The sequence below is a fragment of the Manis pentadactyla genome, chromosome 14, assembly GCF_030020395.1.
Source record: "Manis pentadactyla isolate mManPen7 chromosome 14, mManPen7.hap1, whole genome shotgun sequence".
NCBI lineage: Eukaryota > Metazoa > Chordata > Mammalia > Pholidota > Manidae > Manis > Manis pentadactyla.
In genome coordinates, this window is record NC_080032.1 from 22,548,621 (window position 1) to 22,564,838 (window position 16,218).

General features: G+C 37.8%; 1 protein-coding gene across 3 annotated transcripts in view; it reads left to right on the forward strand.

Moving 5' to 3' along the window:
• Positions 1-10,268: 10,268 nt before the first annotated feature.
• Positions 10,269-16,218, forward strand: part of ANAPC7 (anaphase promoting complex subunit 7) — a 29,487-nt gene continuing 23,537 nt past the window's right edge. For 2 of the 3 annotated variants that reach the window (XM_036929325.2, XM_036929326.2), the window contains exons 1-2: positions 10,269-10,463; positions 14,160-14,346. In XM_036929325.2, the coding sequence (XP_036785220.2) occupies positions 10,363-10,463; positions 14,160-14,346 (288 nt within the window). In that variant the 5' untranslated portion in view covers positions 10,269-10,362. The remainder of the gene's footprint in view (positions 10,464-14,159; positions 14,347-16,218) is intronic. The other variant, XM_036929324.2, reaches the window with a different exon arrangement.

Genomic DNA, 16,218 nt, shown 5'->3' on the forward strand with positions numbered 1-16,218 from the left:
TTTGTCGTTTTTTGTCTGAGTTCTTTTACTTAGCATAATGTCTTTAAGGTTCATTTATGTTGCAGCATGTGTCCATACTTCATTCCTCTGTATAGCCAAATAGTATCCATTGTATGGATAGACCCCAATTTTGTTTATCCAGTCATCAGTCTATGGACATCTGGGTTGTTTCCACATTTTGATTATTATGAAACAAAGTTGCCAAGGACATTTGTGTACAAATTTTTTGTGTGGACATGTTTCCATTTCTCTTGGTTATATACCTGCTAGTGGAATTGCTGAGTCATATGGTACCTCTGTTTAACTTTCTGAAGAACTGGGAGACCTTTTTCCACAATGGCTGCATTATGTTACATTCTCACCAGCAATGTATGAGGGTTCTGATTTCTCTACATCCTCACCAACACTTGGTACTTGTTTATAGCTCTCCTAGTGGGTGTGAAGCAGTATCTCATTTGCGGTTTGCATTTGTATTTCCCTTGTGACTAATGATGAGCATCTTTTCATATGGATACTTGCCATTTGTGTATCTGTAGAAATATTTATTCACATCCTTTGTCCACTTTTTACTTGAATTATTTTTCTTTGTTGTTGAGTGGTAGGAGTTCGTTGTTTTGAATACTAGACTTGTCAGATGATTTGCAGAAACTTACTCCTATTTCTGTAGGGTTTTTTTCTTCACTTTCTTGATGGTATCCTTTGAAGCACAGAGGTTTTTAATTTTGGTGACGTCCCATTTACCTATTTCTCTCTGGCCATTTGTGCTCTTTGTGTCATATCTAAGAACTCATTGCCTATCTGAAGTGTCAATTTATGTCTATATCATAAGCATTTTACACTTTTAGTTCTTACATGTAGACCTTTGATCCATTTAGAGTTAACTTTTATATAAAGTAAGGTAAGGGTCTGGCTTTATTCTTTTACATGTGGTTATCCATTTGTCCCCGTACCATTTGTTGAAAAGACTATTCTTTCCCTTCTGAATTGTATTGGCTACCTTGTCTAAAATCAGTTGATCATAAACATGAATTTATTTCTGAACTCTACTGTCTATTCTTACATGACATTCACTTTTATATTTGGTCAGTTTTTAGCATGTAGGAGGTTTTTATTTGGCTGAGAAAAATAGCTGTTATGTGAGTTCTCCCAAAAACTTACAGGACCACGTATTTCCTGGTATATTAAGATTATAAATTAGATGTTGCAGGACGTGCTTGAGTCCTCTGGACATAAAGTTACTTCACTTATCATCTCTATCACACCTTTATGTGTTTGGCCTTTATTTTAAGAGGCAGTTGTTTCAGTATCTGTATTGGGATTGTATTTGGCCATAAGTGCACACAACCCAATTTACAGTCCCTTGGAGGTTTTGTTTTTCTTTCGAATTTGGATGTATTCCCTGAATGGATGTTACTGAGGACCCAGGCTCCTATTTTTCTGTTCTGCTCTCCTTCACATGTGGTTCTTCATCTTTATAGCCTCTAGAAGCTCCTGCATCTCTGAGCTTGGCAGGAAGAACCGGGGACAGCATGAGGGCCAGAGAGACATACCAGCTGACTACCACCTTAAATACTCTTACAGAAATCCTGCCCAGAGACTTGGACTGTGTCTCCTTGGCCTCTACCTGCAAGGGATTATGGTGACAGCAGAATTTTAACTGAGCATGTTGCTACCCAGATCATTTGTGTTGTGCTACTTAAGAACAAAGGGAAGGGTGTACAGGAGCAGAACTAAGTTTAAAATTGTATTTAAAACTGGAGCTTTATGGTGTTACTTGATCAACTAGAGTTATTTCCATTTTGGTTTCATGGGTTATTATGTAATTTTAGTGTATAAGTTAAATACTCTTGAGCATCTGTTCATGGAAGATCTGAATTATGGACTGAGTATCACATTTCACATACCAACAGTATAAATCTGTAAAAACATACTCCATAGATACATGAAAGGATAGTCTTAAAGCCAAAGAAGTGTTACTGTTGTATAATTAAAATTCTTACCTAAAATCAGATTCTGTGTGTTCAGGTTGGAACTTCCATTAGACTCAGATATATATCAGAAAAAGAAAGCCATTGTGATTCATATCAAGATTAAAGGTTTGGTTTTAACAGTCATTTTTCAAATTGTGGAACCTTTGTGATAGAAACCAACTCACTATTGTGTCTGTTCCATTAGTGCCAGCAGGAAGTGCAGACAAAAGCTAAAAACTTGGTTTCTAAAACGCTCTCCACTGGCGCTGTATAATTGTAGTTTTTGTTTTTTAATGTATCTAAGAACAATTTCCAAGTGATTTAGAATATATATAAAGTACAGCACAGTGAATTTAAAAATACAGCTTTAATCAAAATGTAAATGTAATGCTGACATTAAAAGAAGATTGTTTACAAGGCACACATTTTTAGGGAAGGCAATTTTATAATCACTACCAGATTTTTACTTTTTTCCATTTTTTTGTCCTTTTTAAATTATATTGGATTTTTAAATGTTTGTTCTTTTTGATCCAGCACCTCAACATCAGTCACACACACACACACACACACACACACACACACACACACACACACACACACACACACACACACACACACTCAACATCAGTCACACACACACACACACCTGCAAATAATTGTAAATAAGTTATGTTACAGCCATAACATATGCAGCCATTGAAAATGATAAGGGGCTCTATCTGTATTGTCATGAAAAGATGCCTTAGGATATACTGTTGAGTTTTAAAAAAATGTTGAGGACAGTATTACAGTGTGATTCTATTTTTGTTTCTTTAATTGTATGTACTCCAGGAAAACCTGTAGGAGTACATACACTATTTGTTAGCATTGATTCTGTTGGGGAGAAGCAATTGCAAAGATTTGTACATTCTAAGGCATACATACTAAAGTAAAATACATGTTACCAATAATAGGGAGAAAACTTCTTAAAAAACTGATAGAAAGTCAAATTTTAGAAAAAAATTATATTAGCCAAAAATAGTCTGAGAATAGCAGTCACTTTGTTCTTTTTCTTAAGCATCCTGTTTATATTTATCATTTTAATATGCCATGAGTTACCGTCATAAGTATAAAAAAATTATAGTACCTGGAAATACTTGAACAAGATTTATGAGAACTGTTTTATCCTGCATTTTCCTTTTCTCCAAAATTATTAGTACTGAAGACCTTGATAAAAAGTTTGGAGCTGTGTCCAAAAAGGATGTGATACTATTAAAAGCCATTTGGTTTGCTTCCCCCTTCATTTTGTTTATAGAAGTTTGGAAGATAGTTCCATTAGGAGAGTAATTTTAGGGCCACATCTGTTCTGTGTTGATTTTGAGATAAATTATCAATCATAATTTTCCACTTTGCTTTATTTAATACTGCAGCTACAATTTACAGGTGATCTGGCAGTGTGCTAGACACTTTACATTTTTAAATCCTATGTAAACCTTGCAAAAACTTTGGTAGCAGATAGATACTATCCCCTTTGCTAGGTGAAAGCCGAGGCCTACAGAAATTAAATAACTGGCTCAAACTCACCTGGAAATTGGCAGAAATGTCGATTAAACCTGTCTTTCTGAGCCTGTTGGCCCTCAGCCATTATAAGATGGTCACTTGCCTATTTGCAAATTTTAGTAATGCATTCAGGAGATAAAATCGGGAGATTGCTCTGTTGTGCTGTGCCACCTATTGAAAGGTTATACAAGAAATGAAAATGTGAACTCTGCCCTCCAGAACCTTAACCATCTGATGAGAAATGTGTATAACAAGAAAGCCAAGAAATTGACATGACTGTCCAGGACTGTAGAAGCCCTGAGAAGGACAGGCTGTTATTGCTGAGGTTAGTAGGAGAAAGCAGAGTGAAGATGGCAGTCAAACTATCTGAGCTCAGAACAAGTGAGCCAAATTGGGCAGGTTTGATGAAGAAAGAGTATACTGGGCCAGCCAGGTGACATGATCAAGCTCAGTGCAAAGGAAACCTTAGGGCAAAGAATATGATGGGGAGGGAGGAAGCAGCCCTAGCAGGAGGTAATGCCCCATATTTTTAAGAGTCAGGATCGGCTTAGAACGTTAAACTTGGTATTCTATTAGTAAGACAAAGAACATGACAGATCTCCACACTAGAGCACCTTTTGGCTTTTCCCCACCACTGTGAGAACCATTTGCCTGAGTAACCATCTCTTTCCCTGCTCTTTTTTTCTTTCCAAGCCATTCCACAGTTTATGTCCTTGATTCTCAACTTTTTAAAACAGTTTTTATTTAGATACAATTTACATACCAAATAATTCACCCATTTAAAGTATGCAATGGTTTTTAGCATATTTTTATATAGAACATAACAATTTCCATTTTAACCATTTTTAAGTAAATGATTTGGTGGTATTAATTACATTGATAGTATGCTACCATCACCACCATCTATTTCCCAAACTTCATCACCCCAAACAGAAACTCTGTACAGCAGGAAACACTAACTCCCCATTCTCTCTCCCCAGTCCCTGGTAACCTTTAAACTACTTGCTGTCTCTGGATTTGTCCATTCTAGATATTTAGGTGAATCATGCAGTATTTGTCCTTTTGTGACTGGCTTCTTTCACTTAATGTTTTGGAGGTCATCCGTGTTGTAACATGTATTAGAACTTCATCTCTTTGTGGCTGGGTAATATTCCATTGTATGATAAACCACATTTTGTCTATCCATTCGTCTGCCTATCATTTGTTTCTACCTTTTGGCCATTGTGAGTAATGTTATAATGAACATCAGTGTACAAATATGTTTGGGTTCTTGCTTCTCACAGTGCTTAAAAAAAAAAACACTCACTTGCCACTTTATCACAAGTACCCTTAAAATTTCTCCCTGAACCATTGTCTAGCTGTCTTATACTGCTGTTTAGTTTTTTTTTGTGTGTGGCTATGGCCATGCCTGTCATCATTGTGCTCCAATGTGCTTGGGAAGGTGAGGTGCATAGGCACTCATATACTGAACCAATAAAGCTTTTTGAGGGTCAAGACAGAGTGCTTCCCACATAGTAACTACCTAGTAAATGTTTGTTGATGAGTTACTAAACAGAAGGGCTAGATAAGCAAATCAGGATTTTTGTAAGATTGAGTTATAGTGTACTAGATGGAGGGTAGAGAAACAGGAGGGATTCTAGGGAATAAGAGGCATTTTATTGGTGGTCTCCATGTAAGGATTTCATGGTTGTGACTGAGACTAAAAATACAAGGAAATTTAAGAGACATTCTAAAAGAAGATTCCACTGCATTGGATTTAGCAGCTGAAATCTAGGTTGAGATTCTGAGTATAGCTGATTTGGAAAATAGCAGTGCCTTTGATGGAAAGAGTTGGGGTGATGATATAATTTATTATCCAAACTCTTGAGCGTAAAAGAATATTCTATGATTAATCCTGTTGGGAAAACAGGCATAAACTGGGATTGTCCTAAGCAAACTTCTGGAAATAGGTAGTTGGGTTTGGAGTCCTTTGGAAGGAAAATGGAAGATGAGTTTAATTCTGAGCACGCCGAATTTTAGGAGCAGGTGATTGCCTGGGTGATATTCAGCAGCAAATAGAAAATACGTGAAGTAGCAAGAAAAGAAATAAAGACTTGAGACAGGAAGTTCTAGTGGAATTAGGAAATAGAATCTGATCCCTCTAACAAATAAGCAGTTAGGAATCTGGAAGATGGAAGGAATTAGCAAAGAATCAGTCTAAAAGCTTAATCAGAATAAGAGGTTGACACAATGAGATATCACCTCACACCAGTTAGGATGGCCAACCTCCAGAAGACAAGGAACAACAAATGCTGGCGAGGATGTGGAGAAAGGGGAACCTCCTACACTATTGGTGGGAATGTAAATTAATTCAATCATTGTGGAAAGCAATATGGAGGCTTCTCAAAAAACTAAAAATAGAAATACCATTTGACCCAGGAATTCCACTTATAGGAATTTACCCAAAGAAAAGATCCCAGGTTCAAAAAAACATGCACCCCATGTTTATCGCAGCACTATTTACAGCAACCAAAATATGGAAGCAACCTAAGTGTCCATCAGTAGATGAATGGATAAAGAAGATGTACATATATACAATGGAACACTATTCAGCCATAAGAAGAAAATCCCACTATTTGCAACAACATGGATGGAGCTAGGGGGTATTATGCTTAATGAAATAAGTCAGGTGGAGAAAGACAAGTACCAAGTGATTTCACTCATTTGCGGAATATAACAACAAAGCAAAACTGAAGGAACAAAACGGGAGCAGACTCAGATTCCCAAGAGGGGACTAGCAGTTTCGAAAGGAAAGGGATTGGGGAGGCTGGGTTGGGAGGGAGCGAGAAGGAGATTAGGGGCACTGTAATTAGAACTCACAATCTAGGTTAGGTCATGCAGAAGGTAGTACAACACAGAGAAGACAAGTAATGACTGTGGCATCTTACTACACTGACAGTGACTGCAATGGGGGGTTGAGAACTTGGTAATATGCATGAATGTTGAAACCACAATATAGCTCATGTGAAACTTTCATAAGATTGTATATCAATGATACCTTAATTTAAAAAAATCTCTACACCAAGAAAAAAAAGGTTAATTAGTAAAAGATGAGAGTAATAGAAAGGAATTTCTCGGAGGGGGTCGTTAGTAGTTTGAAAATCTCCAGGAAGCCTTATTTTATGGCAGCTGAACTCTGCAAGCCCTTTCGGTTTTGCATTTGTGTTTGAATGAGTTCGTTGCTCTAGCCTTCTTGTCTGACCATCCCATAAACAAAACGCCAATCTAGACAGTTTAGAACCCCAGAATATGTTGTTTTGCAGCCACTTGTACTGAAAAGGGGGCAATTTGTTTGGAAAGATGGCCACATTCATTCCCCTCAAATTCTTTGTCCTGAAGTTACTTTTCTACTTGAAGGCTATCACTGCCCGCAGACACTTAAGGGATGTTAAGTAATGTTTCCCTTAGAGCAATTTACAAGTGTTGTATTTTTCCCCTTGTACAAAAGACAGATCTAAGAAAAACGTCTAATGCAGCTGGGAAAGATTTTCATTCTTAGCTGACTGCTGGATGTTTAGAAATGAACTTAAGTAGAACAGAACATTTACAATTATAAATTGTTCCTCTAATGTATCTGATTCAACACTCCAGTGTATACATGTCATTCTGCATCTATGAAAGGGTTTACCTACAGGGTCAAGACCAGCCCTGTGCATGCCCATGTCAATTACCATCCTAGGGCTTTGGTTTCCTAACTCATAAAATGGAAACTGAAAATGAGATAACCTCTAAAGTTTCCCCAGTTCCAAAATTACCATTTTGGAAGGTGATGCTGTGAGAACGAGTATGCCTTGTCCTCTGGGATATATAGCTCTTGTGTGTCCCAAGATAATTGAATGCTATATATGTCCTTTAAATAATACTAAAATCATGATCTGGCTTATATTGGGTTAATGGAACAACTATGGAATCCATCCTACTTGGGTTAATTGCTTTTTAAAAAGATTGTAAAAGTGTTTCCAGAGGAGGTAGGTTCTCCTTTGCCTCTTTAATATTTTGCTTCATACATTGTGTAGGTTTGTCAACCCCACAGGTATGTTTTAGCACTATTTATCAAAGTTATCAACTTTTCTCCTGCCATTTAGCCAGTGATATATTCTCCTTCATTCCCATCAACATATAAACATGTTATTTCTCCTGTCTTAAAGACAAATCCTTTCTATTCTACTTCCTCACCTGCTAACCACCCGTTTCATCCTTTCTCTTACAACAGGGCTTCCCAACCTTAATATTTTGTCATTTTGGACTTGATATTTAAATATATACATTTAAATTTCTGCTCCACTTTATTGTAGAGATCTGTCCTGTGCATTACACAGGGTTTAGCAGCATCCCTGGTTTCTACTGCCAAATAGTCCCCTTACTCCCAAGGTCTCCAGACATTGCTAAATGTCCCCTAGGGGCAAAATCACCTCCAGTTGAGAACCACTTCTCTGCCAAGAATCATCTATTTTATCTCACGTTTGTCTCTTCCAACCTTTTGACCACCCCACCACCCTGAAAATGCTCTTGTGAAGGTCACCAGTGAACTCCCTGTTGATAATCTGATGGCAATTTCTCATCTTACTTGACCTCTTACCAACACTTTATATATACACAGTTGATTACTTCCACCTTCTTGGAACCATATTCATTTGGCTTCCAGAACACTCTCTTACTTTTCTTTCCACCTCATTGATTGTTCCTAACCCAGTGTCTTCTGCTGGTTTCCCCTCTTTTCTGGAACCTCTTAATGGTAGGATGTCCTTGTACAGTGTGCTAAACTGATCTGTTATTATCAGTAGTTCCTTTCATTTTTTAATTTTTTGCTGAATAGGATTACATGGTATGGATAGACCACATTTGGTTTATGTAGTCATCAGTTAGTGAATATTTGAATTTTCCCACATTTTGGCTATTATTAGGTGTGGTTTTAATTATGAAATATCTCAAATGTAGAAAAAGATATAATAGCAAACATTTAGATAGTGTTTACTGTGTGCCGGCCATTGTTCTAAGTGTATTAGCTAGAGTGGTGTATTTAGCATGTTTGACACCCAGAGCAGGTCAATTTTTACCCACCCCCGCTTCTTTTAGTAAACTTAATTTTTTAGAGCAGATTTAGGTGCAGAGCAAAATTAGCTGAAAATAGCCCCCTCACACATGCACTGCCTCCCCCACTATCAATATACTGCACCAGAGTGGGACATGTTAGAACTGATGTACCTACGTGTTAGAACTGATGTACCTACATCGACACATCATTAGCACCCAAAGTCCACAGTTAGGCATTCTATGTTTTGATATGTATGATTTGTATCCACCATTATAGCATCATATAGAATAGTTTCACTGTCCTAAATCCTCTGAGCTCCACTTCCTCTCTCCCCTCAACCCCTGGCAACCACTGATCTTTTTACTGTCTCCAGTTTCATCTTCTAAAATGTCATATAGTTGGAATCATATAGTATGTAGCCTTTTTAAACTGGCTTCTTTAATACATATTTCAGTTTTTCCTATCTTTTCATGACTGTGCTCTAACGACTGACAAATCTGCTTTTATACTGCCTATTGAATGTGAATATGCAAAGATCAATTTTGAGTTACTGACAAATTTGTATAATTTAAGGATTAAAAACAAACCGTATATTATTCATTCCTTTGCTAGTCCAATACGTAGGATAAAATTTTTTTAAATCCATTAATATGACTCAAAATTATTAATCCACTGCCTTTTTGTACTGCAATATGGTTTTCTTCTCATTAAAAAATTTTACTAGCATCATTATTTAAATAAATGATATTTTCGCTGTCCATTTCTTTTCTGGCCATTATGACTAGTCATTTAATTTCAGGATTATTACTGAAAAACAGTTTTTTTGTAAAAGGAGTGGTCAAGAGGAGGAGAAAACAAGCTACAGACTGGGAAAAATATTTGTGAAACAGGCACGTAACAAAAGACTGTTATCCAAAATATACAAAGAACACTTAAAACTTAGTAAGAACACGAATAACCCAAATAAAAAGCAGACAAAAGATACCTCATCAAAGAAGATGCACAGATGGCAAATAGGCATATGAGAAGATACTCATCATCCTGTCACTAGAGGATTGCAAATTAAAACAAGCTACCAACACAAATACTAGGATGGCTAAGACTCAACCTATCCTTATTCAAGCTGAGCTAGTGTGTCATTTCATAGTGTAAAAATAAGCCGTTTTGCACTCAAAGCATCTTTCCAAACGGTGAAGCCTGACTGCGGAAGGTACAGTTAGTAGAGAGCAGGGGGCGTGGCGCCGCTGGAAAAACAGTTAGGACTGCCTCTGGCGCCTGGTTAAAATGTTTAATCCCAGCTGTTGGAAGTTCCAAGCCGGCGGACTTCCACTGCCCCCCACGCCCTGCCGCTACTATATTAACTTGAATTTACAATAAATATCCCCATACATTTTTACTGATTGCTGAGAGATACAGACTCATTTCAATTGAGCATGCGTACCGAGGTGCCTTTTGTCCTCAGCCCCCCTGTAAACCCTCAATGAAATTTGTAATTTAGAAAGATGACGTAATTTTACTAAAAACAAAACAACCCCCTCCTCCCCAACCCAAATCATTTCACTCTTACGGGGGCCTGGGGAAAGGACGTTTTTTGTTAGGTTTTTTGTTTGTTTGTTTGTTTTTTACTCAGGCATATCAGTAGTTGCCTATTTTCCTGAGGGCAATGCGCATGTGGACCCGATGGACCCCGGAGAGGCCTCCATTTTGGAGTCTTCCCTGAGGAGTTCCTACCAGCTTTTCGCACCGCTGCCGCGTTTGCCCGCGGTCTTGCCGGGCAGGATGAATGTGGTAGACCACGTGCGAGATATGGCGGCCGCGGGGCTGCACTCCAACGTGCGGCTCCTTAGCAGCTTGCTACTTACAATGAGTAATAATAACCCGTGAGTTGAGGCGGGGAGCGGCCTGGGGCCGAGGAGAAAGCAGCGCCGGTTGGGGAGCGGGGATAGAAGGGGTTAGGGGATTGGAGAAAAAGAGCGGCCCGCGGTCCCCAGCTGAGGCTGCGGGGCCCGCGAGGGCCTCGTCGGGCGGAACCGACTTAGGAACGCCAGGTTGAGTTCTCTGGGTCCCCGCGTCGTGCCAGGCGCTGGAAGGAGCTCCCGGCGAGAGATGTGGCGAGTGGCGGCCTCGAGAAGTGAACGCGGAGGCTCTGAGGGACGACTTTGAGAGGGTTTCCCCAAAGTTGGGAGCGGAGGGTTTCCTGAGGCCCTTGTCGCTGGCCACAGCCACTGTCACATCATTGGGCTGACTCCTCCCTTTCCGGCTCCTTCCAGAAGAACGTTTTCTCGCTTGCTGCAGCTCAAAGAGGCCCAGTCTCTTGGTTTTATACCTTCGTCCCACATCTGAGATGGGTTTGTTCCCTTGAGTGCCTATCAGGAGGTCTCTCGCCTGTGCAAACCCTTGAAAACGGGAGACACCCTTCATGGGTGGAAGTGGCGCCTTTTTAAGGACTCCAGCGCCCTTTTCATGTTTTCAGAGTCTTAGGGCTGTTTCCAGCTTTGAGTGCATGTTGTTCCCCTGCTTAAATCCCTCCATTGTGCTCAAGTTCTAATTCCTTCCTGTGCCGCAGGAGTCTAGACTTCTTTCTCCCCACTTCATTTCATCGACTCTGCTCGCTGTACTCCAGCCTTCCCGGCAATTCTTTGTTACTTGAACACACCACTTTCCTCAACTCAGAGCTTTTGCATTTGCTGTTCTGCTTGGAGTTCTCACCTCAGAGCTGCCTTCTCATTCTGGTTTCAGATCAGATATCCCTTCTAGAGAACTCTTCTCTGACCATCAGAATTGTCCCTTATCCTCACTATTCTATCCTTTTGCCCCGTTTTATATTCTGCATCACTCTTTTAGGAAAAAAAAAAAAGATGTATAATTGGCATAAAACATTGTACAGTTGACCCTTGACTAATACAGGGATTAGGGTCACAGACTACCCCCCCAAAATCTGTGCGTAACCTTTAGACTCCCCAAAAACTTAACTAGTAATGACCTATTGTTGACTTGAAGCCTTACTGATAATAGAAACAGTGGATTAATACATATTTTGTATGTTGTATGTGTTATATACTGTATCCTTAAAATTAAGCTGGACAAAAAATATTTTTTCAAATTGTCGAAAAATTCCAAAAGTTGGGAACAGTCCACATGTAAGTGGATCCTCGCATTTCGAATCCATTTGAAGGACAATTCTCTTAGTTTCAGGTGAACAGCATAATGATTTGACATTTGCATATATTGTGAAATGACCACCAGAATGAGTTATTAACGTCTGTCACCACACAGTTTCAATTTTTTTTTCTTGTGATGAGAACTTTTAAGATCTACACTTTGCATCACTCTTAACACCTAATGAAATCAGCATTAGTGCCTGTATGTATTAACACTTCTGTGTTTATTGAATGTGCTAAGGGAGTGTGTACAACCTCAGAGAGGTAAAATACTGTGTCCAAGTTCACACATCTAGTAAGTGGAGGAGCCACAGTGTCTGGACTTTGGTCCCTTTGGCTCTTAAGCCTCCATTCTGACCTACCACAGGCTACTGCCACTAAATGACATTATAAATTTAATTTAGTCAGGGTGGACCCATTTACATTTGGCCTGTTGTAGAAGCTGTCTGGGTCAAAAGCAAGGGCCTCGAAAGTGCCTGTAATGCAGCTTCTGCTCCCTACTTTATTTCCATTAGTGTGCTTTTGGACCTCACTATGTGAGACCCATCATTTTGCCGCCTTCAACTTAGTGTTGACAGTGAGGAACCCTGGTCTCTGTCAGCCTTCTTTGTTTAATCTGGAGCCTTTCGCTTGGTTTTGAGTAATTTGTCAAGGCATACAGTTTCCACCATTGGGAATTTATGCACTAGTTAGTCCTTACTGTTGGTTCTGGAAGAGAGTTAGAAGCAGTTTGATTTTCTGACTAGACTTAGTTAGCCCTGCCTTCTAGGTATTGGGTTAAACTGGAAGTTTACTAGCTTCAGGAGGCATTTAAATTCTGACCTTTATCATTTATATTTTAAGTTTTCTTACTGCATTGGCAATACAGAGTTAAAAAAAGTTCAGGCAGTAGAAGGGGTATGCAGATTGTCTGTCCCTGAGTCTTGAACCTCACTTGTTTCCCTTCTCCATAGGCAACAACTATTAACAGTTTCTTATGTATCATTCCAGAGATAACATGCATGTGTAATTAGATAGGTATGTTAGAATATGTAAGTAATTTCTGTGAGTGTAGTAATATTTTCTATCTTTTTCTCACTGAATACATAGAATCTCAAGAATTGGAAGAGATCTTAACTATTTGGATGTTTGAGTCCTTGAATTTCCTTTATAACTTTATATCCAGTGTTTGACCTATATATCCTTTTTTTTTTAAGTCGAAATTTACATAATCAAATTCAGCCTGGTAAAGAATACATTCCTGTAGTGTTAAGTATTGTGCACAGAGTTGTTCGACCGTCTTTACTGTCTATTCCAAAAAAATTTCATTACCCCAAAAAGAAACCCCACATATTTTAGTAATCACTCCCCAATCCCACAACCCCAGCCCCTGGCAACCACTAATTTATGGTACCTATTCTTGAGTATCCTTCATTTGTTGAGAAATTAACTGTCTACAGAGTTCTTTGATGCTGACTTCTTTCATTTAAGCAGTTATAACTTTTAACTGTCAAAGAAAAGCATGTAAATTCCTCTTAACTTGGGAAGGAGTTAGGGGTGGATGGACTTGCAGATTAAAAATAAGAGTTTCCTATTAAGAATGGTGGCCAGCTTCTAGGCAGTTATAATGCTTGCAGCAATATTCAAGGTTAAAGAAAAAGTTTTGAAAATTTTCCTTTATACTGTCCTTAAACCCCTGAGACTCAAGGAGATAAAAATTCTCCTACTGTTAGGAAAGTTTACTTTTGTATGTAAAGTTAAGAAAAAAACAAAAACTTTCCTTTTGCCCTTTTTTATATTCTGCTTAAGGCTGATCTTTCTGTCCTATTGGCTTATCTTATTCTATTCCTGTACTTCAGTATTTCAGTATTCCCATTTTCTTCAGTATTTGAAGCATTTTCAGTTACCTCCAAGCTTCCTCTTGTTCAGAACTTTTCCTGAAGAGGATTCAAAATGGTGAGGTTTCTCTTTTCCAGGTGCTTCAACCTTTCTTTGGTAACATTAGTTAAGTCATTTGATTGCTCTCCTTTGTCTATATCAACCTAAAAATTGATGTTAATATAAAAGATTATAGGTATATATCAAACTGTCAAGCTAAAAGGAGTTGGGCTAAAGGGGCTACAAAGATGAATTACATTTTTCTTTATATATCTCTGTATTACTGAATTTGATTTAGAGGTATCATTTCATTTATAGTAAGTAAAGGTAAAACATGTTAAAACAACAATTTAAGGCAGCTTCCTAAATGTGTTGACCATATTGGCATAGAGTATGACTCTCATGCCTCTTATTTTAGGGACTCACACTTAAGGGTATGTGGACTTCTTTGTAAATTGTCATTACACAGGCTTTGTGCTAGGCTTATGTGGATACTAAGGAGGTGTTCTAACATTTCAGAATAACCCATGTAGGGGGTATACTTTCTTTGTTTTCTAGTGAGTTATTCTCCCCACCTCAGAAGTACCAGCTTTTGGTGTATCATGCAGATTCTCTCTTTCATGATAAGGAGTATCGGAATGCTGTGAGTAAGTATACCATGGCTTTACAGCAGAAGAAAGCCCTCAGTAAAACTTCAAAAGTGAGACCTTCAACTGGAAACTCTGCATCTACTCCACAAAGTCAGGTAATTGGAGATAGAAGTGTGATTCTTTTTTTTGAGAATGTGAGACTGAAAGAATTTCCATTTACTAGACCACTGATGAGAAATAGAAGATGATAAAAAGTAATTCTAAAGGAGCTGACTGGAGAAACAAAGATGAAAAACCACTTAGATACAAAAATGCATCCAACCAAGCATTATGGGCTAAAAGCAAAATCCACTCTAGGGATGAATCTAAAAATGGAATTAAAAGTAAATTATCTGGGTTCTAACCTAAGTCATGCCCTGTTCCTCCCTTTTTGAACTCAAAATCTAAAGCATTTTTATAATTTTAACAAAAGTATGATGTTTGAAATGTAACTGAATTATTAGGACTGTAAGTACCTAGGGTAATTTATGGGAATTCCTGCCAGTTTTGTTGCTTGATAATTAGTTAAATGAAGGGGAAAAATTGTAATTTCACCATTTTGACAGTCACCCCATTGGTAGAAACTAACCCTAATAGTAGACTCCCAAAAGGTTTACAGGGTACATTATGAAGGCTGCTTATTCCAGCATTGTTTATAATGTTAAGAAATTGGAATCAAAAGTGTTTTGTCAAGTAGGATCTAGTTAAATTATCCTTAAGGTGGAATGCTATGGAACTATTGAAGAAACGAAAAATGTGATAGAGTTGTATGTGCTGACTTGGAAAGAACTGTGCATATTAGTAAAGAAAAAGTTTGAAGCAGTGTGTTCAATACCTTTTTTGTTTAAAGGAGATAATTTATAAATATATAAATATATCCTGGTATATGCCTAAAATATATATGGATAATATGCATGAAGGATTTTATGTATGTGAAGAAAGGAATTCAGTGGAAAGCTAAAGGGAGAAGGGAACTTCTACTTTTCAGTTTGAACCTGTCTTTAAATTTGAATTAGTATGTGCAACTTATATTTAATAGGAATGTCAGAATGAACTGGGAGTGAAATTGTAAATCAGGTGTTCTCTGTTTTATATTTTTCCACATTCAAAAAAAGACAGATTAATGTAGTTGCTTTTTTAAAGCCTATAGAGTTTCATGTTGTTTTACTCTTTATGTAAAACTTTATTTTTTTTTATATTAAAAGATCTGATTTCCAGGATTTTCTGTTTTCTGACATTGAATGGACATTTCATATAATGGAATCATACAATATGTGGCCTTTTTGTCTGGCTTCTTTTACTCAGTATATATGTTTCCAAGGTTGATCCATTTTCCAGCATTAATCAGTTCTTTGTTCTTTTTTTTTTTTTTTTTGAGAGGGCATATCTTATATTTATTGATCAAATGGTTGTTAACAACAATAAAATTCTGTATAGGGGACTCAATGCACAATCATTAATCAACCCCAAGCCTAATTCTCAACAGTCTCCAATCTTCTAAAGCATAATGAACAAGTTCTTACATGGTGAACAAATTCTTACATAGTGAATAAGTTCTTACATGGTGAACAGTGCAAGGGCAGTCATCACAGAAACTTTCGGTTTTGATCACGCATTATGAACCATAAACAATCAGGTCAAATATGAATATTCGTTTGATTTTTATACTTGATTTATATGTGGATCCCATATTTCTCCCTTTATTATTATTATTATTATTTTTTTTTTTAATAAAATGCTGAAGTGGTAGGTAGATGTAAGATAAAGGTAGAAAACTTAGTTTAGTGTTGAAAGAGAGCAAATGTAGATGATCAGGTGTGTGCCTGTAGACTATGTGTTAATCCAAGCTAGACAAGGGCAATAAAACATCCACGGATGCAGAAGATTTCTCTCAAAACAGTGGGGGAGAGTTTCTAAGCCTCACCTCTGTTGATCCCCAATTTCTCACCTGATGGCCCCCCTGCGACTGTGCCTGTCTTAGGTTGTTC